Genomic DNA, 24878 nt, shown 5'->3' with positions numbered 1-24878 from the left:
ACATCAGAAATGTGTTAGATTTTAAGACAGGTTAATGTGTGGCAGGCATTTCCTGTTGGTCAGGATACATGCAGCAACAGCTGATGTGGCACTTGCTTCCTGGTAACCACTACAGTAATAGGGTCTGACACACACACACACACACACACACACACACACACACACACACACACACACACACACACACACACACACGTCAAAAGAAAAATGTAAGCAATGTTGAAAAACATTGTGCATTTTAGAAAGTTGATAGGGAAAAGCAACAGATGCAATGCAGTGATGATAACATCAGCGGAAAGAAATGATAAACATCGAATGTTGTGAACAAATGGTGCAGACCAGTGTAAGTCATTCATTGGTCCATGTCCTTGCAAATGTGTTTACCTCGATGATTGGCAGAATAAATTAGAACCGACCAACTGTGTTTGGGGGACAACGATCAAACCTTTAAACCTTCAAAACGATTGGCCGAAGGCATTTCAGAGTGGTTGCGCAATTTGATCTTGCGGAGGTGATTCTATTTGAACAGGTTATTCTTTGGAACTGCCCACTATATCATGTGAGCATTCTTTACCTTCAAACAGCCCATAAGGTCCCACAAAGAAACAAAAACCAGAAGAGGTTTCCTTGGTTTGTGTCGGCAAATATGTTCGTCGTCCATGCGTATTTTGGCAGATACTTTTTCTTGACACCGATCTAAGGTTAATGAAAGAATTTGTACATTAATCACATGTCGACCAAAAGCAGTAGTGGACATCAGTGTACCTTAGATGAATTATAAGGATGTTAGCAGACAAGGAAGTATATATGGGGTTTGAATGGGGGTTTACATCATTTCCCATGAGGATGCCAAACAAGTGTTGTAATAAACTTACATTTTGACAACTATTGTCCGCAGGTCAAAGAAGGGTGTTTGATCTCCGGCCAGGAAGCTGTCTGTTCAGGTCCTACATATATTCCAACAGCGAGAGTTTCACAATGGACACCTGTACGACATGTGTATGCACGGTCAGTGCCTGAAAACGACCACATCAATCAAACCGTTCTCCAGCATCCCCAACATCCCTTGCCAGGCCGCAATGTATTTTTTAATGTATTGGTAACCCGCTTATCTCTCTGTTTATATATCGTGTCTGCATTTTAAAAATTCATTTTCTCAGCAACCGTTGGTCCGATTGGCACGAAATTTTACCAAAGAATCGCCTCCGCCTGTATAATTTTTTTTATTCATAACTATGACGTCATAGGTCACGTGGTACGGACGCCATCTTGGAAAAAGGTTGCATCTCTATATCTCCGAAACCACTCAATGGAAAAAATTTAAACTTGGCTCATTGTAAATAACTCCATATGGGGAATAGGTGTTGTTAACGATGACGTCATTGGTGCCATAATTATGACGTCATAATTCGACAGGGACAACGCTTAGTTTGGTCAGTTTGAAATGTATTGAGTGTGATCTATGCAACAATTATATTAGAGAATATAAATTTATGATGTCATCACTCACGTGGTCTGGCAGCCATATTGGATCAAAGAAAAAAAATGTTCAAAAACAGAAGAGTTGGCTCACAACAAGTTGACTGCGCAGGGTAGGTATTCTATGAATACCATCTAGTTGGTAATGGAACACAATCCGACGCCCACGAGGCATCATATGCTCATCGCGTTCCACACAGACTAACCGATCCGAGCCATCTCAACTTGCTAGGCCTCTAGATAAGGTGCTCAATTGAGTATTTACGCATGAATGATGTATCACAATTATTGTTGGATTTTTCTAGCCGTAAGATTTTTATGGACTGTATATGGATTGTTTACAACATATGCTGGGGGCCTCGTATGTCATTTCTCCCAGCCATGCAGGCTACATGTGTGACATGCATTATTGCCTCTGACATCCTTACAGCCCAATTGTGACATTTATTTGATCCATAACCACATTTGTAATGCACACTCGCCTCTTAGCTATCAAGCCTGGGTTCGAATCTCGACCCAGCTATAAACTGTCATCCCGGTGTTTCACAGGCAGGGCGGTCAATCATTGTGTGTGCATCCTTCGGATGGACATTCAACTAGAGAACCGTCTGCCGGCATTAGTTTCTGGATGTTAAATATCCCACGGTGTCCTTCATGAAGAGTAGGCGAGCTCTGAACGAATTCCAAATTCCTGCTCTAACCCTTGTCGGATGTGAGGCCTGGGCAGCGTGGTTCCTGAAAGAATTGGGCCAAATTCCCATGGGCAACCTGAACAAAACATGGGAATAATTGTGGCTGTTAAATGAGAATAATAAGAATATGAATCCACCCCAATCCGCATATTCTGCATGACCCACTGCCACCTCCATGCCCCCTCTCCTCTCCCACCTGTGAGAGTGAGTGTTTCTAGCAATGCCAAATTCATTATGTTATATCATAATAGCAGGAGTACCTGAAATTGCCTGTTGCTGTTATAATACTGTTGGCATTTTGAAGAAATCAAATTTTTATATTTCTTTTCTTTTCTGGGGGCCGAAAAGCTTCCCTACATCCACTAAATAATGTGGTCGGTGATCATTCAATATTACCTTTCACATACCTACAAAGACAATAGGCACGATTGAGCAATCTTTTTGTTTTTAATTTGATCCATAACTTTTTTTTTTCCAACTTTAGGAAAAACCTTGACAAACCTTGACCTTGACAAAAGTTGCCTTTAGGAGGCAACTTTTTTTTTCCAAAAGTTTCAAAAAATTATTTGGCCTCAAACACTCCCGGACACTCACGGATGAACCTCTGACGTAGATCAGTTCAGCCATCTCTGAGAAAAATGGTGACACACGAATATCTTTTATACAGCGCCTTCAGAAAGTATTCACACCCCTTGGCTTTTTTCACGTTTTGTTGTGTTACAGCCTGAATTTAAAATGGATTACATTGAGATTTTCTGTCACAGATCTACACATAATACCCCATAATGTCAAAGTGGAATTAAAAATGAAAAGTTTATGAGATGGGATATTCGAGATGTTCGAATATCGGGAATACTCGAAAGAAATTCGAGATGGGATAAATCTGTGCATGAGAGAGAGAGCAAATATCTTTGGAAGAATTTCCAGGATGAGTTGATGTCAAAGATTTCTTAATCCATCAGCATCTACTAATACTACTACTACAACTACTACTACTTTAATTGCCTCAATTATTCCCACTTTCTTGTACAGTCAGTTGGAGAACGTTTTGGGCCCAGGTTTTTAATGAAGCGGCTGGCCAGGCTTGACATTCAACTGCACCTGATTTGGGCAGGAATTTGTAATTTGTTCAGGATGCCGGCGATAACTCGCCTATTCTTTGTGAAAGGGATCGTGGGATCTTTAACCTCTAGCAAATAACGCCGGGAGTCGGGATACCAAGGTCAACGTTCATCCGAGGGACCGCACACACATTGATGCCTCGTCCCTGCATGTGAAACAACGGGATGACAGTTTATAGCTGGGTCGGGATTCGAACCCAGGCTAAACAGCTTAGAGGCCTCTAGGCTATCCTGGCATTCCCAAAAGCACATACAAAGTCTCTCGGTGCATATACAAACTTTAGTAATGTCCCACGCTTTTTGGTACTTGTCATTAAGAAGCACAGAGATGGAAAAGAAAATGTTGATATTCTTAAAGGTCTGTGGGCATTTAGGCATTCCTCAAGCACAAGCCTCGCCCTATCTGTTTGGCACAAATAAGCAGCGATAGGCCTTTTTTGATGCCAGAGTTGATTGCTAATGGCTGGCAGGAATGTCGTTATCAGCATATTCTTCCAAAACAGCTAGGCCTCGCCTGCATTGTAATGCTGATCCAACGAATACTCCGCCTTGAGCCTGGAAAACTCCTCAAAGGGGCTCCACAGCACAGTCGCTCTGAGCACAGGAGATTCCGGCACCGAAGTCATCAGCCATGCTCATGATACTCATAGATGTGTCAGCTTTCTTTCACACAACATCAACCAAGTCTTCCCAACTTTTGAACTCATTTTTAAGATGTGAAGTGGAAATAGCATGAAGTGGAAATTCCATATATTCTGGCTGATGTTCCAAAGTCAGGTGCGCTCTAATTGGCTGGGTGGTGTGTGGGGAATGCTGCATTCCAGACTTCAGTAATCTGGATTCATCTTATGAATGAGATTTTGTAAATGTGCATCCGTTATCATATTCATCTTTACAAAGAATGTCTTGCTTCGCTTGGCTGCGCCTGGATGGGTTTTGAGGGTTGCGGAGTAGCGGCTGAAACCCTAATCCTATCCAGGTTCCTCCTGATGACTCCACCTTTGCTCTTTGCTTATTCGGGTTCCTTCTGATGACTCCAATCTAGTATTTGGTTTTCCATTTCGTTAAAAAGAGTCATCGATGTGTGTGTTGCCCTTTGCGGACGGATCCTTCCGATTTTGCCCCTAATCTGGGTTTCTCCATCTGACACTGCCACGATTTCCAATTTCAGCCATAAAATAGTCTTGAGAATTTGCTTTGTTAATCATAAATATCATAATCATAAATAATTCCTTGGAAAATAACAACTAATCAGCCTACAAGGCCTTTCCCTATCGCTCAAAGGATGATTGCTCTTCCTTATGGGATAGCGCACCAGCATCACATCTGTACCTTCTGGAATTTGTGGTGTCCAAAGTTCTCAACCTTGACAAGGAGGCTAAAACGAAACACAAGGCATGTCGACAGGTCTATGGCCTCTCCTTCAGTCTAGGTCCTCCTGATTTCTACCCCTCAATAGCTCCTCTAGTACCCATTCAGTTGTCCAGGAACCCCCTCCTGGTTAAACTCTCAAAATTCAGGCTTGGTGCAGACCTCCATGCTTTTGTTCCAATTTTCCCATTTGTGGAACTGCCTTCCAGTGATGGTTCTCTCACCTCCAGGGATTTCACCTGGTAGAGCAAAACCATCTCATGTCATTCCCAATCCCTACCCATAATCCTTTCTACCTCCATTAACTCTACCTAACTCAACCCCTTTTGCTTGAAGGTTTCTGTGCTTCCTCTCCTGTTCTCTTCCTGTTCATTCATTCCATTACTTGTGCCCAACTTCCAACTGTGGCCGCACTGTTAGTATATACGGTATATATATATATATATATATATATATATATATATATATATATATATATATATATATATATATATATATATATATATATATATATATATATAATTTTATTTATTAAAATAAAATAAGGGTCTAAATGAGAATTTAATTACTCCTGCTTGATATTTCATTATCCTTTCTCTGTGCGAGTAACTATTAAACCGTTTTAATCATTTATACCATATTCTTCCATACATTCCCCTTCCATACATTTCTTCTATTCCCATATTCTGGTGGGAGAAGGAGATAATGACAAAAAAAACACAAACAAGAAGGAAAATAATGGGCATGGGGTTGGTGAGAGTAAAATAGTTTGTTGATAAGGGACAAAGGGGGCCAAAGGATTGAAGGTGTGGAGATTGCTTACATGTTGTGTGATCAGGGATGGGATGCTTGATGAACATGTGCAACATTGGGATGTAAGAGGTGGGGATGGGGAGGAGACAAGACCACATGTGACGTACGTACAGATGTACAACAGATAGATAGACAGAGACACACACACACACTGCTCACATGTGCATGTATGTAAAGTGGAAGCATTTGTAAGGAACCTGAGGTTCCGTTTAAAGTACGCACACTCACCTGTAAGCTGTTTAGCCTGGGTTCGAATCCCGACCCAGCTATAAACTGTCATCCCGGTATTTCACAGGCAGGATGATTCATCAATGGCTGTGCCATCCATCAAATGAACCTAAAGCCAGGTGTCCCTTCTGCTATCATTAGTTGGTGGATGTTAAAGATCCCACGGTGCCCTTTGCCAACAGAGGCATATTATCACCGGCATCCTGCTCAAATTATAAATTCCTGCCCTGATTAACTGGTTGGGAAGGCAATGGCAAAGGCAAACCACCCAGTATCACCCTTGCCAGGCAGCCAAGGATAATTTCCCTTTTGGGTGCAGAGACAGACAGTTCGACTCGAAAACGGACACGTTACACTTCACACGTGATGTGTATCTCTGTGTAAGGTCGGTGTGCCGACTCGATGGATACAAAATGGCGTCTAATTGCAGGTTGCCACTACTCCTAGTACATAGAAACTATAATTCCGTTTGTACGAGTATACACGTGCTTGCAATAGAATTTTCTTGTTGACTTAAATGGAAGAAAAGGAAATTATTCGTTGGACGGAATAACTTGTGGGTATAATTTTTTTTAATTGTGGTAGGTGTGCAAACCAGCGACAGTTAGGTTATACACCGCCCCGTGAAACTTCATGCTTCCACTCCCACAAGGTATCATCAGAGCGTTCTTCCGTACACCTCACATGTATGTTATACTTATACCTACCAATCACTTATTAGTTGTTCCAAATCGACATAAACACCAAAATCAAAAAATGGATTTACCGCCACCAAAGGTAGCTAAGAGTAGTCATGCATCTATTTGTTGTGAAATCTCTATAAAAGCCATGACACAGCACTATAATTACACTGTTTCGTTCCAAAACGGCATAATCTCCATGTCATTTTTTTTTTTTTTTTACAAATCGACATAAATCCTTAAAAAATAATAATAACAAGCATTCTGAGTATTGCGCTGCAATACATGTCCCCTACCAAAGTTCAAAGTGCCATAACTTTGTCAAAAATGATCGAATATGCAAATTTATGCACTGTTGATGCTGGTTTTCAAACTTGATCTGCGTTATGCTGAGACACATGTGTGTACAAAATTTTGTTGAAATCAGCCAATGTTTGGTGCAGTTATCGCACGAAACCAAAGTGTGACAGACGAACAGACGGATCTAATTAAATATGCAAATTTATGCACTGTTGATGCTGGTTTTCAAACTTGATCTGAGTTATGCTGAGACACGTGTGTGTACAAAATTTTGTTGAAATCAGCCAATGTTTGGTGCAGTTATCGCACGAAACCAAAGTGTGACAGACGAACCTCATTAAATATGCAAATGTATTCACGGTTGAATGTGGGCGCGGATGATGTGAGACCGGGTTATCCTGACCGGGTTATCCTGACCGGGTTATCCTGACCGGGCTATCCTGACCAGGTTATCTGCGGACCGTGGAAGCTAGGTTACTTCTGACGCGTACTGTGTATACTGCTAAGAGGGCAGATTATCAGATACATATTTAAAGAAGTATTCACGCAGAATATACAAACAGAAGCATATGGTAAAGTGACACTCCAACCTCCCTAGATGTATTGTTGATTTATTGGTAAACTATGTGAATTCAATGTATTCTTGCCTGATATGAAGAATTGTGTCAATGGAGACAAAATTCAGTGAAAACGTTTTTGACTTGATGCTTATTCTAGGAAAGCATTTTAAAGAACAGTCCACGATTACAGCATATTGTACACAAGGAATATTAACAGCTTTGACTTACCGCACTCCAAATTATAGTCCGGAAAACTGGTGGGGAAATTACCAAGGGTTATTTACCTACAGGTTCTGGTAAGTCGTTCCCAATCACTAATGACCTCAGGACGGGCTCACCTGTGATTCGCACTCGGGACTTCGATTTATACACCTCGCAGACAGGTCAGCAGAAGCACGAGAAAATACGTTGTTTTTCAAGATCAATGATCGATGTGTACATATATGTTGCTCGGCTTGGCTCCGCCCCTCCTGAAAGAGCACGCTGTGTCGCGCTTTTGACGTTCGCGAGACGAGGCTGAGGGCGCGCGTTGCGGCTTGAGGAGAACTCTAGAATAAACAAAGTGCCATAACTTTGTCAAAAATGATCGAATATGCAAATTTATGCATGGTTGATGCTGGTTTTCAAACTTGATCTGAGGTATGCTGAGACACGTGTGTCATGCCTCGCCTCGTTGATAAGCCCGCAAGGTCGCTCCGTGCAGTGGCCTGCATTTATTGCACTGTGTGAATTATATAAACTAGGGCATGCCCGTACTATATATATGCCCGTACTATATATCTATCTAAAATTATATCCCCCCCCTCTATTTACATGAAATGGTTTGGTCCATTCGCAACGCCAAAGCGAACGGCGAACGGCTTGCGAGTACAGTGACAATCCCCCCCCCTCTATTTACATGAAATGGTTTCGTCCATTCGCAACGACCACAGAACCCCCCCCCCTCTATTTACATGGAATGGTTTGGTCCATTCGCAACGCCGGCACACGCGATCGTTCGCTGCTCTCTGATTGGTTGAATCGTTTTTTGGACATAGCTCGGTAAGTAATTGTCCGATTAATATGAAACCTTGAAAAGGCACATCCTCGGGTCCCCAGCAATATACCTGGCAAGTTAAAAGTATATCGGACCCGTGGTTGTCGAGAAACAGCGGTCACAGACAGACAAACGTACAAACGTACAGACAGAGATTACTGGAATTATAGATAGATTATTACCAACTCACGGTCTGAGGTACTGGCGATTCAAGAGATATCCATTAAAAAAAAAAAAAAATTTCGTTTAATTAACGATATCTGCCAAACCACGTGCCCTATCGCAAATTCCAAAATGACATTTTAGTAGACTGACATGCTGAACAGATTTGTGAAGTTTCCCCTCGATTGGATCAAAAATGAGGGAGGAGCTCGGTTTTAAAGCTTCATGCTTAAAAACGTCATAACTCTGAAACCATGTGACGCATGACGTCATGCTCGCTGACTTTTTTGTTCGTCATGGGTATGCGATTCTGCCTGCAAAGTTCGGCTTCGATCTGTTCAGCCGTTGCAAAGAAAAAGGGGTTTTCGTGTTTTCACGAAAAACAATATGGCGGCCGAACCACGTGACCTGTGACGTCATAATTACCATTAAAATATTCTACAGACCGAGTCCCTCCTATGGTGAAAATTTGATCTCAATCGGTCCAATTATTGTAGAGAAATTGGTTTTTAAAGGAAATTAAAACTTAAAAAGGCACTGAGTTAAGGATCATCAGAATTATCAGAATTCCCAAAGTTCAAAGTGCCATAACTTTGTCAAAAATGATCGAAACGTCGTGAAGTTCGAACCTGACCTGTAACTTATCATGAGGAAACCATGTGCCAAGTTTGAAATCATTAGCATTAAGCGTTTAGAAAAAAAGTCCGGAAAACTGTTCTTTGCGTGACGGACTGACGGACTGACGGACTGACGGACGGAGGGACGGCGTGCAAACCTATAGTCCCCTCCAGTGTACACCGGTAGGGGACTAATAATAAGAGATAAATGTAATTCAAGATCAGTGATGCTAGAATGCTGTAGCTTAATAGTGACCAGATTAGTTTCAAAACTGTTTACACTGGAGACTACTGTTACCACAGTGTGCTGAAGCATGGGAAAAAGTGGGCTAACTTTAAACCTGCCCCACTTGCAATGCAGCCAACCGTAAAGCAGGCCCAAGAAACTCAATGTGGAGAATCTACTCAATGCAATTGGTGTGGCAGACGATGTCAAAACATTCTACAACAACGCTTTGATGCAGACAACTGAAAATGCCGATGACAGCAAGGGTGATTATGTCACTCAGACTGATATTAGATACAGTATAATATACTGAGACCGCCTTGTAGCATAAGGAAAGTGGGGTTGGGACTTGTTACCTCCGCCACCAAAGGTCGATGGAGGTTATGTTTTCACCCTGTCTGTCCGCTTGTCTGTTTGCGAATAAAATATTTCAAAAAGTTGTGGACGGATTCGGACGAAATTTGGCAGGCATGTAGCATAATGTAACACGGACGAATTGATTCGATTTTGGTGAAGATCGGGATTCGGATCCGGTTACTTAGAATTTTTTAAGCGATTCTTCACCATTTGGAGATAGGGCCAAAAACGATACATAGCAGGATATCTCAAAAAGTTGTGGACGGATTTGGACGAAACTTGGTGGATCTGTTGGGTGCCTGACAAGGAAGAATCCATTCGATTTTGGTGAAGATCTGAATATAGATTCGGATATGATAATTATTTAATGTTTAAGTTATTCTTCACCATTCGGAGATAGGGCCAAAAACTATACATAGCAGGATATCTCAAAAAGTTGTGGACGGATTTGGACGAAACTTGGTGGATCTGTTGGGTGCCTGACAAGGAAGAATCCATTCGATTTTGGTGAAGATCTGAATATAGATTCGGATATGATAATTATTTAATGTTTAAGTTATTCTTCACCATTCGGAGATAGGGCCAAAAACTATACATAGCAGGATATCTCAAAAGGTTGTAAATGGATTTGGACGAAACTTGGTGGACCGGTTGTGTGCCTGACAAGGAAGAATCGATTCGATTTTGGTGAAGATCTGAATATAGATTCGGATATGATAATTATTTAATTTTTAAGTTATTCTTCACCATTCGGAGATGGGGCCAAAAACGATACATAGCAGGATATCTCAAAAAGTTATGGATGGATTTGGACGAAACTTGGTGGACCGGTTGTGTGCCTGACAAGGAAGAATCGATTCGATTTTGGTGAAGATCTGAATATAGATTCGGATATGATAATTATTTAATTTTTAAGTTATTCTTCACCATTCGGAGATGGGGCCAAAAACGATACATAGCAGGATATCTCAAAAAGTTATGGATGGATTTGGACGAAACTTGGTGGACCGGTTGTGTGCCTGACAAGGAAGAATCGATTCGATTTTGGTGAAGATCTGAATATAGATTCGGATATGATAATTATTTAATTTTTAAGTTATTCTTCACCATTCGGAGATAGGGCCAAAAACGATACATAGCAGGATATCTCAAAAGGTTGTAGATGGATTTGGACGAAACTTTGGTGGACCGGTTGTGTGCCTGACAAGGAAGAATCGATTCGATTTTGGTGAAGATCTGAATATAGATTCGGATATGATAATTATTTAATTTTTAAGTTATTCTTCACCATTCGGAGATGGGGCCAAAAACGATACATAGCAGGATATCTCAAAAGCTTATGGATGGATTTGGACGAGACTTGGTGGACCGGTTGTGTGCCTGACAAGGAAGAATCGATTCGATTTTGGTGAAGATCTGAATATAGATTCGGATATGATAATTATTTAATTTTTAAGTTATTCTTCACCATTCGGAGATAGGGCCAAAAACAATACATAGCAGGATATCTCAAAAAGTTGTGGACGGATTTGGACGAAACTTTGTGGACCGGTTGGGTGCATGACAAGGAAGAATCGATTCGATTTTGGTGAAGATCTGAATATGGATTCGGATATGATAATTATTTAATTTTTAAGTGATTCTTCACCATTTGGAGATAGGGCCAAAAACGATACATAGCAGGATATCTCAAAAGCTTATGGATGGATTTGGACGAGACTTGGTGGACCGGTTGTGTGCCTGACAAGGAAGAATCGATTCGATTTTGGTGAAGATCTGAATATAGATTCGGATATGATAATTATTTAATGTTTAAGTTATTCTTCACCATTCGGAGATAGGGCCAAAAACGATACATAGCAGGATATCTCAAAAGGTTGTAAATGGATTTGGACGAAACTTGGTGGACCGGTTGTGTGCCTGACAAGGAAGAATCGATTCGATTTTGGTGAAGATCTGAATATAGATTCGGATATGATAATTATTTAATTTTTAAGTTATTCTTCACCATTCGGAGATGGGGCCAAAAACGATACATAGCAGGATATCTCAAAAAGTTATGGATGGATTTGGACGAAACTTGGTGGACCGGTTGTGTGCCTGACAAGGAAGAATCGATTCGATTTTGGTGAAGATCTGAATATAGATTCGGATATGATAATTATTTAATTTTTAAGTTATTCTTCACCATTCGGAGATAGGGCCAAAAACGATACATAGCAGGATATCTCAAAAGGTTGTAGATGGATTTGGACGAAACTTTGGTGGACCGGTTGTGTGCCTGACAAGGAAGAATCGATTCGATTTTGGTGAAGATCTGAATATAGATTCGGATATGATAATTATTTAATTTTTAAGTTATTCTTCACCATTCGGAGATGGGGCCAAAAACGATACATAGCAGGATATCTCAAAAAGTTATGGATGGATTTGGACGAAACTTGGTGGACCGGTTGGGTGCCTGACAAGGAAGAATCGATTCGATTTTGGTGAAGATCTGAATATAGATTCGGATATGATAATTATTTAATTTTTAAGTTATTCTTCACCATTCGGAGATGGGGCCAAAAACGATACATAGCAGGATATCTCAAAAGCTTATGGATGGATTTGGACGAGACTTGGTGGACCGGTTGTGTGCCTGACAAGGAAGAATCGATTCGATTTTGGTGAAGATCTGAATATAGATTCGGATATGATAATTATTTAATTTTTAAGTTATTCTTCACCATTCGGAGATAGGGCCAAAAACAATACATAGCAGGATATCTCAAAAAGTTGTGGACGGATTTGGACGAAACTTTGTGGACCGGTTGGGTGCATGACAAGGAAGAATCGATTCGATTTTGGTGAAGATCTGAATATGGATTCGGATATGATAATTATTTAATTTTTAAGTGATTCTTCACCATTTGGAGATAGGGCCAAAAACGATACATAGCAGGATATCTCAAAAAGTTATGGATGGATTTGGACGAAACTTGGTGGATCGGTTGGGTGCCTGACAAGGACGAATCGATTCGATTTTGGTGAAGATCTGAATATAGATTCGGATATGATAATTATTTAATTTCTAAGTTATTCTTCACCATTCGGAGATGGGGCCAAAAACAATACATAGCAGGATATCTCAAAAATTTGTGGACGGATTTAGACGAAACTTGGTGGATCGGTTGGGTGCCTGCCAAGGAAGAGTCGATTCAATTTTGGTGAAGATACGGATCCGGATCCGGCTAGTAAAATGTTTTAAGTGATTCTTCACCATTGAATGATATGGCCAACCGGGCGGAGGTTTGCTCTGTACTGAGTGACGTTCTAGTTTTATTTGTTCTTTTAACTTGTTTAATTTTTCCCTATTTTCCACAGCAGAAATTGTCATTTTTCTCAAAACAATAAAAATTGATTAACGGCGTTTTGGAACCAAACTCTTCATATATAGAAGATCTAAGATTTATATATACATCACCATCTCCATTATGGGCAAACCATCTTGAATTATTAATTTATTTGTTTATATACATTTTAACCTTTTCCCATTCCATAACCTACACAATACATATGAACTTGAATTATTGATTGATTCAAAATAAAACGTTCTTTAACCATGCTTATGTCGAGTTGAACTCAGTAATTAAACTTGTTTTAAAAAGTTTTTTAAAAGACATTTTCTGAACAATGACTTGTTTCATGGAGCAATTTGCTACCTGCAACAGTATGTTTGCATAAAGTCCATGTTATCCAGCTAAAACTAAAAGTAATGTTTAGTTTAACATGTTTTGATAGCCTATGCAAATTCTTTGAACTCTATTTTGATGCTAATATGAATAGGATAATGTTTAAAGCATTCTCCATTTCTCATTTTCATGGATCCTATTGCTTATAGATTTACCATTACGCATGACAAGTAGCACCACAGTACCTCCTCCCTGACGGAATACTAGTTTATTGGATGTGAAGGTGAAAAACGATTGCCGTGTGCGATATTCATAACTGGCTGTCCCAGCTCTCGAGAAAGAAGCTAGGGAATTGAAGATGCAGTTATTGGATAAATCATGTTGGACAGTAATATGGAGGAATATCCGAGATCTTGTGAAGGGAATGGGGTTTGGCGAGTGTCTTAGTATGTTCAAAACTATTTTTAAAAACTAGAAGAAAGGGCAGCATGTGGAATCATACTAACATAATCATAAGACTTTAAATAAACAAAGAAAAAAATACCTATTTTGGGGGGGCGGGGGGCAACTCCTCCTCCCCCAACCCCATATACCCCCTAAGACCACAATTTTTCTAATGCCTTGAACAAACTTTGGTACATCACGGGTGATTAAGGTTGTGGTGAAGTTTCATCGAAATCGTGTGTGTAGTTTCTAAGAAGAAAGCAAATACCTATTTTGGGGGGTCAAACCTGGATCCACTTTGACCCCGGTAAACCCCCTTAGACCCCGACTTTTTTAATGCCGTGAACAAACTTTAGTCACAACACAACAAATATAATTTGTGCCAAATTTGATCGCAATCCCATCAGCGGTTTCGGAGAAGTTTCAGGTGTTTACGGACGGACAGACGGACTGACAAAACGCGCCATCGCATAAGCTCCCCTGAACTTCGTTCCAGGTGAGCTAATAAAAGGGAAGCACTGTAGACACTGAAGATAAGTGGACATATCTGGCAAACCCATTGAAGGAAAAAATAGTTTCTAAATGAAGGTATTCTTGTTAAAATAAGGTATAACAATCCAACCCCTCTCCATGAATATACCTCTATAATTATAGTCATCGTGTATTATCGGACAATATTCGTTTTTACCTTCACAGACTCATATTTGATGTTTGTAGGATTCAACAATCGTGTGCGAAAAGAGGTGTCGTCATGGTGGAGATGTATGCAGTGAACCGGATACCTGCTGTGAAGAATGCATTTTGTATGTGCAGCCAATGAGAGCTTGCAGGATGCGACACAATACCTACCAGGTTAGGCTCCCATGCCGGTAACCAGCCATCTATCTATTACAAATGTACAAGAGGAAGGGGGCTGAGGATGGGACGGGGAGGGGTATGAGGGGTGGGGGAGGGGGTAGGTGGGAGGGAGGGGGTAGGTGGGAGGGAGGGTTTAGCATTGTTTTAGTAAAAGTCAATCAGAGAGCAAATCAATTTAAATACGTATACAGATATTTAATGCATATTAAAATTACCCTCATCAGAGGAGAGGATATTGCATTTGGGTCCATTTCTTACTTGGCAAAAAATATGTTTTTGGACAAGTATGTTGATCACTCCGGTTTGTGTGTTTGTTTGTGTGTTTGTTTGTGTGTTTGTTTGTGTGTTTGTTTGTCTGTCCGTTCACTTATACTTACCTACAGGTCACAATTTTAAACCGATCTTCACGAAACTTCACCAAATGGTAGAGTTTGTGGTCTGACAAAATCCTATATATTTTTGAGGTCAAATGGTGAAAAGGTCAACATAGGCCAAAGGTCAACCACTTTTTCCTAATTTCTAAAATCCTCAATTTTCATCCGATTGATTTGAAATTTGAATCGGATTTTCATATAAGCTAACTGAATTCAACCACCAACTACTTTTGAGATCAACATAGGCCAAAAGGTCAACAACATTTTCAAATTCCAAAAATCCTCAATTTTCATCCGATTGACTTGAAATTTGAATATAATTTTCATATCAGGTAACTGAATTCAACAACCAACTATTTTTGAGGTCAACATAGGTCACCATAGGCCGAAGGTCTGCAACCTTTTCAAATTTCTAAAATCCTCACATCCGAATGACTAGAAATTTGAATAGGATTTTCATAAGAGCATTCTGAAACCAATCACCAACTATTATTGAGGTCAACATAGGCCAAAAGGTCGAAACATAGGCCAAAAGGTCAACATAGGCCAAAGGTCAACAACCATTTCAAATTTCTAAAATCCTCAATTTTCATCCGATTGACTTGAAATTTGAATAGGATTTGCATATCAGCTTTCCGAAACCAACCACCAATAATTATTCTTGAGGTCAATATAGGCCAAAAGGTCAACATAGGCCAAATTTCTAAAATTGTCAATTTTCATCCAATTAACTTAAAATTTGAAGACGATTTGCATTTCAGGTCATATAATTCAGCCACCAATTATTTGTAAGGTAAAAAGGATGCTCTACTGAATGCGATTCTACTTTGTTCTCTTTTACCAAGTGTCGCTCTATGAGTGATTTTTTTTCATTTGTTTGTCCGTTTGTCTGCACAGAACATGAGTATGCTTTTCTCTACAACCGTTGGTCCAATTGACACAAAATTTTCACCATTGAAGTGCCTCCTCTTGTGGAATTTTAAGGATAATTATGACGTCATAGGTCATGTGCTACGGGCGCCATCTTGGAAAAAACGAAAAACTTTTGAACCTCGATATCTCTGAAACCGCTCAATGGAAAAAAAATTAAACATGGCTCATTGTCAAGTACTCCCAATGGGGAACAAAATATATTCATGATGATGTCTGCAGTGCATTCATAATGACATCATAATGACATCATAATTGGACAAGTATAACGCTTGATCCGATCAATTTGAAATTTCTTGAACGTGATCTCCACAAAATTGTATGGGAGAATTAAGTTGATGACATCATCAGCCAGGTGGTTCGGCAGCCATATTGGATTTTTTTTTTTTTTTTGAACATAAACATAAATCTACGATTGAACATAAATCTACGTCGACTATAAACCATACAAATACAGCAGCTAATAAACACCACACAAAATACACAAATCTATTTTTGACTTGTGACGTCCATGAACAGTATCGAAATCTTGTGTACGTACACATCGAGACAACTGCATGTCCACATAACCTTCTTATATTTATAAATGATGGCAGATTTCGGAAATTGTTTGATCAAAACCAAACACACATAAAGTCATTCAAAATTGAATTTCCCATTTTAATTATGTTTATATTGGCCAAAGAGTGGCAAAAGGAAACTGTTAATTTCATGTTTACTACTCACAAAAAAGTAATAATATTTAAACTGTGATATAAAAAACAGATTCACAGTTCAGAAATGTCTTACTCACATGTATGCAAATCATGGATATCGAGGAAAGAAAACGAATCGGGAAACTGGACGTCCAACATGTAATTTTGCAATAATCCTCACGTAAAATGGGCAATCCTGGGAATTTACATTCAAATCACGTCGGCCACAGTATCTTTGTACATGTCTGCACACGGACTAAGTCAATACGCTCCATAAAATTGCCATACCTATGGAGCTAAGTCAGTTTAGGAATGGCTTGGCATCATTTAAAGCCAAATTAGGTGGCTCACCACATCTTAATGGATCAAGGGTGGTTGACTCGGACTGTCATTGCTTCCTATTACAATGTGCATTGCGTTGTCAATTATAGGGCACTTAAAAGGTGCCAACGCAGACTGCACAGTTCATGTAGAAAGACCGTTCAGGTTTCCTAAGGGTTGGAATCAGTTATGAGGATCATTATCTTATGGAGCTCGACAGAAGGAATCACTTTTCAACAGCAAGATATCTCCAGAATGACCGTCAAAAAGCAATCAACCATTGAATTTCAACCTAAACAGTTAACAGGCTTCATGTCAATGCTATGAAGTTGAGAAGATCACCGCTTTGCATTCTTCTAACATTGCATCATCAACACAGCAATAGACGCAATGGGAAAGAGAACGTCACAATTGGAGGGTGAACTATAAGAGTCGTGTTCATTTCACCAATGAGTCTAGGTTCAGGCCTCAGTGCTGCCGCCCTCTCATATCCATCTGTTAACCCCAGCCTCCTGAAGAGTGCCACATTCTTGCTACACTCTCAAACTCCAAGCAAAACGTTTGCCGAAAATTTGTCATCCCAAAACTCTTCTGGGGAACAGACTCGACGTGTGCTCTATAATGTCCCTCCTTCCACTTCTTTAACAGTGATGCCCACCATCACCTCATGCTTTTTCTCAAACCCAACACCTGTTCGACTTTGCGATTCCTCGCTGACCACCACCTCTCCCCCACTTCCCACCTCCACCAGTCCCTTTCCTATCCTATTTGCCACTCATGCACGTGTGTGTGTGTGTGTGTGTGTGTATATATGTATGTATGTATGTATGTATATGTATATGTATGTATGTATGTTTATTTGTATGTATATATATATATATATAAGAAAACTGTGTTTGGTGCAACTTTCCTTTTCACTTGTCATCAATAATGTTATTTTATATTGACAGATTTTGATATTTTATGCAAAAAGTATGTGATGAGATTAACAAACCCGCAGCCTGTATTTCGAGGTTCTTGTGATTCCATAACGAGACACTTTTACTTGTGCAGCATGGGCAAAGTTGGTCTCCGGAGCCATGTGTACGCTGCGTGTGCCACAATGGAAGTCACGAATGTCAAAGGACCCAATGTCCAGCACACACCGTTTGTCCACAGGTGAGTATCTAGCCAAAGCATGACAGACTACGAGCATTCATCAGCAAAGATTGTTGCTTATAACAGAACCAGTAACACAAAAATATTGGTGATTGTTCGGGTAAAAAGCTTCACACATTTTCACCTATTTTGTTAATTAACTCTTTAGGACTGCCAGGACAGCTTCCAGGAACGTCCACTCTCGGCTGAGCTGTCTTCCCTCGGTTGGAATCTTGACCCAGCTATAAACTCTCACCCTGGTGTTTTGCATGTAGGGTGATGCATCAATATGTGCGTCGTTCATTGGACCTAGGTGGCCCGTAGGTCCGTTGTACGAAATTTTCATTGGTCTTCACCACCTTGGAGCATACCCGCCTACTGGACTTGGGGGTCTGTGGGTCCTCGGGGGTCTTTTGGGTCATCAGGGTGTTTTGGGTCCTCGAGGTGTTTTGGGTCCTCGGGGTGTTTTGGGTCCTCGTGGTGTTTTGGGTCCTCGGGGTGTTTTGGGTCCTCGGGGTGTTTTGGGTCCTCGGGGTGTTTTGGGTCCTCGGGGTGTTTTGGGTCCTCGGGGTGTTTTGGGTCCTCGGGGTGTTTTGGGTCCTCTGGGTTTTTTGGGTCATCAGGGACTTTTGGGTCCTCGGGGACTTTTGTGTCATCTGGGTCTTTTGAGTCCTCAGGGACATTGGGTTGTCTGGGTCTTTTGGGTCATTGTGGACTTTTGGGTCTTCTGGGTCTTTGTTTTTTTGGGTCCTCAGGAACTTATGGGTCATCTGGGTCTTTTGGGTCTTCAGGGACTTTTGGGTAATCTGGGTCTTTTGGGTCTTCGGGGACATTTGGGTCTTCTGGGACTTTTGGGTCATCTGGGTCTTTTGAGTCCTCAGGGACATTGGGTTATCTGGGTCTTTTGGGTCCTTGGGGACTTTTGGGTCATCGGGGTCTCTGGGTCTTTTGGATCCTTGGGGACTTTTGGGTCTTCTGGATCTTTGGGTTTCTTTTGGGTCCTCAGGAAGTTATAGGTCATTTTGGGTCTTCAGGGACTTTTAGGTCCTCATGGTCTTTTCGGTCCTTGAGATATTTTGGGTCTTCTGGGTTCTGTGGGTATTTTGGGTCTTCAGGTTCTTTTGGGTCCTCAGGAACTTATGGGTCCTTGGGGCTATTGGTCTCTTTGGTCCTGAGGGTATTTTATGTCTTCTGGGTCTTTTGGGTCATCGGCGTCTCTTGGATCCTCTGGGTCTTTTGAGTATTTATTGGTCTTATGGATCTTGGGGTTCTTAAAGGGTCTACAAAGGAAGAAGGGGTCTCAGCAGTCTAAAAGGTACATTTCATAAAGGTACATTTCAATAGTTACGTAATTAATTAATGGACGTACATAATTGATAGACACAAAAGGTATGCCACACACACACACACACACACACACACACACCACACCACACCACACCACACCACACCACACACACACACAATCATCCATTTATAGTAGATGGACGTTAATCCGGAGGACCCATATGCCAGCTACGGTCGTTGGTTGACATTAAAGATCACACGGTGTCTCACGAAGAGTAGGCGAGTTATTACCGGCATCCTGGCTAAATTCAAAAATACTGGCACCATCAGTCAAACGTCAAGCCTGGCCACACAGTTCGTGAAAGACAAGAAACCATTCCCTGGGTGATTTCATCAGGTGGGAATAACTGACGCCATTCAGGTAGTAGTAGGAGGTAGTCGTGGTAGTAGTCCGTTTAAAATATGCTGAAAAATGAATGGTACTTCTGGCGTATTCTTTCTTTCCATTGTTTGCGCTAAGAAAAGTTTCTCAGTCTGTATTCCGCACATCCCGACAATGCCTGATTTGGAAAACCAGATGCAAGGCAAGCCAAAGCGATCAAAGACATCAGGATATCTTCCAGCCAACATTTACACAGCAGGCCATGTTCTCTTCCTTTTTAGTAAACACTTCGTCAAACCAGGAACGAGCCTGATAAGAATATGTTTGTTTATTTTTTGATTATTTATTTTAGGGCCAGACACTGCGACGTGAAGATCATGAGTGCTGTGCCAAGTGTGTTGAAAGTGAGTGTACTCTTACCCTGTCCTACATTTGCCTTGTTTTTTTGTTTTTTTGTTGTTGTGCACTTCATACATGTTCTTTCACATTCATGTTCTTCGTCATTGATTAAAAGAAAAAAGAAAAAGAAAAAAAAACCTTGCTAAATCATAAATTGTATTGATCACAGTCACATTGATCACTTTCCATTTTACCTTTAATTAAATGGGTCATCAGGTGTGTGGATTGGCTAAAATAATAACAATGAAAGTAAATGACTAAAGTTGAAATCGTTTTGTTTCGCATTCCTTTTGGGACATTTTAACCGAGCAAGGACATTTTTCATACCGATATGGAAGACTACGGACTTATTGATCAATCCTCAAGCATTACACAGCACACGATCTTACTATAATTCACCAAATGTCTGTCCGTCTGTCAGTCCGTCTGTTCCCAGGTACCGCAAAAACGGCTGAACCGATCGCAACGAAATTTTGGGTGGGTAATCATGGGACCCCTGGAGTAAAATAGGCTATATTGTTTTTCCAATTTTTTTCCAATTTTCCAATTTTTCCAATTTTCCAAACACGATGGAATAATATTTACCGATATGAACAGTGATGTGGCTTTTATTGAAATTCTACAAATACTGTTTATATTTTGATGATTTGCGTGTGATATGATTTAACGGATATTTATATACAGTCACGTGAAAAAGTAAGTACACCCCATGTAATGTTTTTACTTTTTCAACATATTTCAACATACAGCTATTTGATCTTCATTTCAACAATATTGAAAGATAAAGGTGATATAATATAACAAATATCATGAAACATTTACATTTTGTAGTCCATTGTATAATTTAAATAAACATAAATGCAAATTTCGCATGTGGAAAAAGTAAGTACACCCTTGGCTCTAATAGGTGGTATTGCCCCTTTTGGCAGAAACAACCTCAAGTAGGCGTTTCCTATAACTGTCAACCAGTCTCTGACATCGACTGGGAGAAATTTTTGCCCACTCCTCCATGCAGAATTATTTCAGCTGTGCGATGTTTGAGGGGTTTGGGCGATTTTGGCGAAAGATGATGGGAATAGAGCCTGTGATTGATGCTGTGAAGAGGAACAGGTTGAGATGGTTTGGTCATGTGTTGAGGAAGGATGAAATGAGTGATGATTGAAATGGTTGAGATGGTTGAGATGAATGGTTGACTGGTTGAGATGAGTGATGGAAATGAATGTAGAAAGAAGTAGAGGACAGGGAAGACCGAGAAAGACTTGGCTGAAGATGGTGGAAGAAGAAATGCGGGCAAGGGGGTTAACAAGGAGAGATGCAGAAAATAGGGCAAAATGGAGAAGATTGTCATGGGGCCCGCAAGACTAACCCCCGCTCTAGCAAGGAAAATGGCTTTAAAATGCATGTTGTTGTTGTTGTTGTTGTTGTTGATGATGTTTGAGGGGTTTCTTGCAGGCACAGCTCGTTTCAAATCCCCCCCCACAACATCTCGATGGGATTTAGATCCGGGCTTTGACTTGGCCATTCCAGAACCCTCCATTTCTTTCTTTTCAGCCATTCCTTGTTGGATTTACTGGTATGTTTAGGGTCATTGTCATGTTGCAAGGTCCACCTTCGGTTGAGCTTCAACTTTCCAACAGATGGCCTCACATTATCCTCAAGCACCCTCTGGTACAATGAATAATTCATAGTGGATTCTATGATGGTGAGCTGCCCAGGCCCTGATGCAGCAAAGCTGCCCCAAACCAAAATATTTCCACCACCATGCTTTACAGTTGGTATCAGGTTCTTGTGGTCAAATGCTGTCTTTGGTTTTCGCCAAACATGTCTTCTGGTACTGTGGCCAAATAGCTCTACCTTTGACTCATCTGTCCAGAGCACATTGTTCCAGAAGTGCTGGTCTTTGCCTAGGTGTTCATTGGCAAACTTTAGTCTTGCCCTGATGTTCTTTCTGGACAGCAAAGGTTTCCTCCTGGCACACCTGCCATGTAGATCAAATTTGTGCAGCCTCTTTCTAATGGTAGACTCATGCACTTTGATATCAACAGTGGCAAGAGCTACCTGTAGGTCCCGTGATGACATTCTGGGGTTCTTAGAGACTTCTTTCAGCATCGTGCGGTCTGCTCTCGGGCTGAACTTGCTGGGGCGGCCTGGCCTGAACAAGTTGGCAGTTGTTTGGAATCTTCTCCACTTGTAGATGATCTTCCGGACAGTCGAATGATTGATTTCAAATTGTTTGAAGATCTTTTTAAATCCCTTCCCAGACTCGGAGGCATCTATAACCTTCTTTCTGAAGGCCTCAGAGAGCTCTTTTGATCTCGACATGGTGATGCCGCACACTTCAACAACAAAGAGCAAACCAAACTAAATGTCTGAGGTTTAAATAAGACAGGTTCCTCCAAGATCCTCTCTAACGATGTTCTAATCATTTGCACCTGAGCTGGTGCACCTGATTCTAATTTTAGGTATTTGAAGTAGTGATAAATGTAGGGGTGTACTTACTTTTTCCACATGCAAAATTTGCATTTATGTTTATTGCATATTACATAAATTATACAATGGACTACAAAATGTAAATGTTTCATGATATTTGTTATATTATATCACCTTTATCTATCAATATTGTTGAAATGAAGATCAAATAGCTGTATGTTGAAATATGTTGAAAAAGTCAAAACTTTACATGGGGTGTACTTACTTTTTCACGTGACTGTATATCGTTTAAAATATAAAAAAGCCTTCAATTTCTGATATTTTGCCTTTTCATTTGGGCCTCCCAATTGAAGCCCCGCCCATAGGGCGGGTACCATTGCTAGTTATTAAAATTTGTTTAAATGATTATTCACCATTGAGTGATGTATTCAAAAACGATATAGAGCATGATATTTCCAAAAGTTGTGTTCGTGTTATGACAAAAAATTGGCGGAAGAATTGGGTAAGTGACAAGAACAAGGTGATTTGGATTTCTTTCAGGTCCCAATCCAGGTATGACTTATCATTAGGATACAAAACGTAAACTGTTCAACTTGGCGGAGGTTCGCCAAAGTGTGCTATGCCTCTGATGGATATTAAGCCGGGTGTTCCATCTGCAGGCATTAGTTGGTGGATGTCAAATGATCAAAAGGTGGTTTTCCTGAAGAGTTTGTTATCAATGTCACCCTGAAAAAATTAAAATTTCTGCCCAAACTAACTTTAAACATCAGGCCTGCACAGCCGGTTCTTGAACGATATGGGGCAAAACATTACCTGGCCGACCCCACAATAACGTGGGGTTAATCAAGGATATTAAAGAAGAAGAGAAGTTGTTTATGTATAAGAGAGGAAAGTATTCCAGAAGCTGTCTGGCCTGGGTTTGAAACTCTGCCCAGCTCGAAACTGTCATCCCAGTGTTTCACAGGCAGGTTGATTAATCTAAAGTACGCATGTCATATGGCCATTGTCAATGCAGGACATGTGTATATACAGCGCCTTCAGAAAGTATTCACACCCTTCGACTTTCTTCACATTTTGTTGTGTTCAGTCTGAATTTAAAATGGATTAAATTGATATTTTTTGTGTCAAAGTGGATTTTTTTTTACTTTTCCCAAAAAAATATATATATACAGAAATATCTCATTGACATAAGTCTTCAACCCTCTTAGACAATATTTAGTAGAAATGCCTTTGGCAGCAATTACAGATTGGAGTCTTCTTGGGTATGTCTGTATTAGATTTGCACATCTGGATTTGGGGAGTTTCCCCCATTCTTCCTTCCAGATTTTCTTAAACTCTGTCAAGTTGGATGAGGAGTGTCGGTGAACAGGAATCTTCAAGTCTTTCAAGCAATCTTCTTGTTCTGACACCATTCTAGTGTTGCTTTGGCTGTATGCTTAGGGTCATTGTCCAGTTGGAATGTAAATCATCGCCGCAGTCTCGGGCCTTTTGCACTCTGAAGCAGGTTCTCCTCAAGGATTTGCCTGTACTTGGCTTCATTCATGGTTCCCTTTATCCTTACAAGTCTCCCAGTCCCTGGTGCTGAAAAGCATCCCCATAGCATGATGCTGCCAACACCATTCTTCATGGTAGGGATGGTGTTAAATGGGTGATGAGCTGTGCTCGGTTTCTGCCAGATGTGGCACTTTGCATTCAGGCCGAAGAGTTCAATTTTCGTCTCATCAGACCAAATAATATTTTGTCTCATGTCCTCAGAGTCTTTTACCTGCCTTTTGTTTTCCGTCTGGCCACTTTCCCATAAAATCGAGATTTGTGAAGTGCTGCAGAGTCTGTTGTCCTTCCAGCAGGTTCTCTGATCTCAGCCAAGGCACTCTATATTTCTGCCAGGGTGGTCATTGGGTTCTTGGTCACCTCCCTGACCAAGGTCCTTCTTGCCTGGTAGGTCAGTTTGGTCAGATGACCAGCTCAAGGAATAGTCTAGGTAGTTCCATGTTCTTTTCATTTCCTAATGATGTAGCTCACTCTGCTCTTGGGAATTTTCAACACTCGAGAAATTGTTTTATATCCATAATTCTATCTCAGAGTTCTACGGACAGTTCCTTGGAATTCATGGTAGAGTTTCTGCTCTCACATGCACTACCAACTGTGGGACCTTATAGAAAGGTGTATTTCTTTCTAAATCGTGTCCAATCAATTGAATTGGCCACAGGTGGACTCCACTCAAGTTGTAGAGACATCTCAAGGATGATCAAAGGAAATTGAATGCACCTGAGGTCAATTTGGAGTGTCATAGCAAAGGGGTTGA

The 24878-nt window shown here is 40.6% G+C and overlaps 1 protein-coding gene across 1 annotated transcript in view; it reads left to right on the top strand.

Annotated features, from left to right (window-relative positions):
* Positions 1–24878, top strand: part of BMPER (BMP binding endothelial regulator) — a 152996-nt gene that overhangs the window by 107176 nt on the left and 20942 nt on the right. The window contains exons 8-11 of the mRNA XM_068127194.2: positions 899–1008; positions 14478–14612; positions 17992–18096; positions 20097–20148. Coding sequence (XP_067983295.1) covers positions 899–1008; positions 14478–14612; positions 17992–18096; positions 20097–20148 — 402 coding nt within the window. The remainder of the gene's footprint in view (positions 1–898; positions 1009–14477; positions 14613–17991; positions 18097–20096; positions 20149–24878) is intronic.

This window comes from Myxine glutinosa, chromosome 10 (genome assembly GCF_964187855.1).
Source record: "Myxine glutinosa chromosome 10, kmMyxGlut1.1, whole genome shotgun sequence".
In the NCBI taxonomy this organism is placed as follows: domain Eukaryota; kingdom Metazoa; phylum Chordata; class Myxini; order Myxiniformes; family Myxinidae; genus Myxine; species Myxine glutinosa.
The sequence above is the reverse complement of the archived record's forward strand: the minus strand, read 5'-3'. Positions and strand labels throughout refer to the sequence as shown.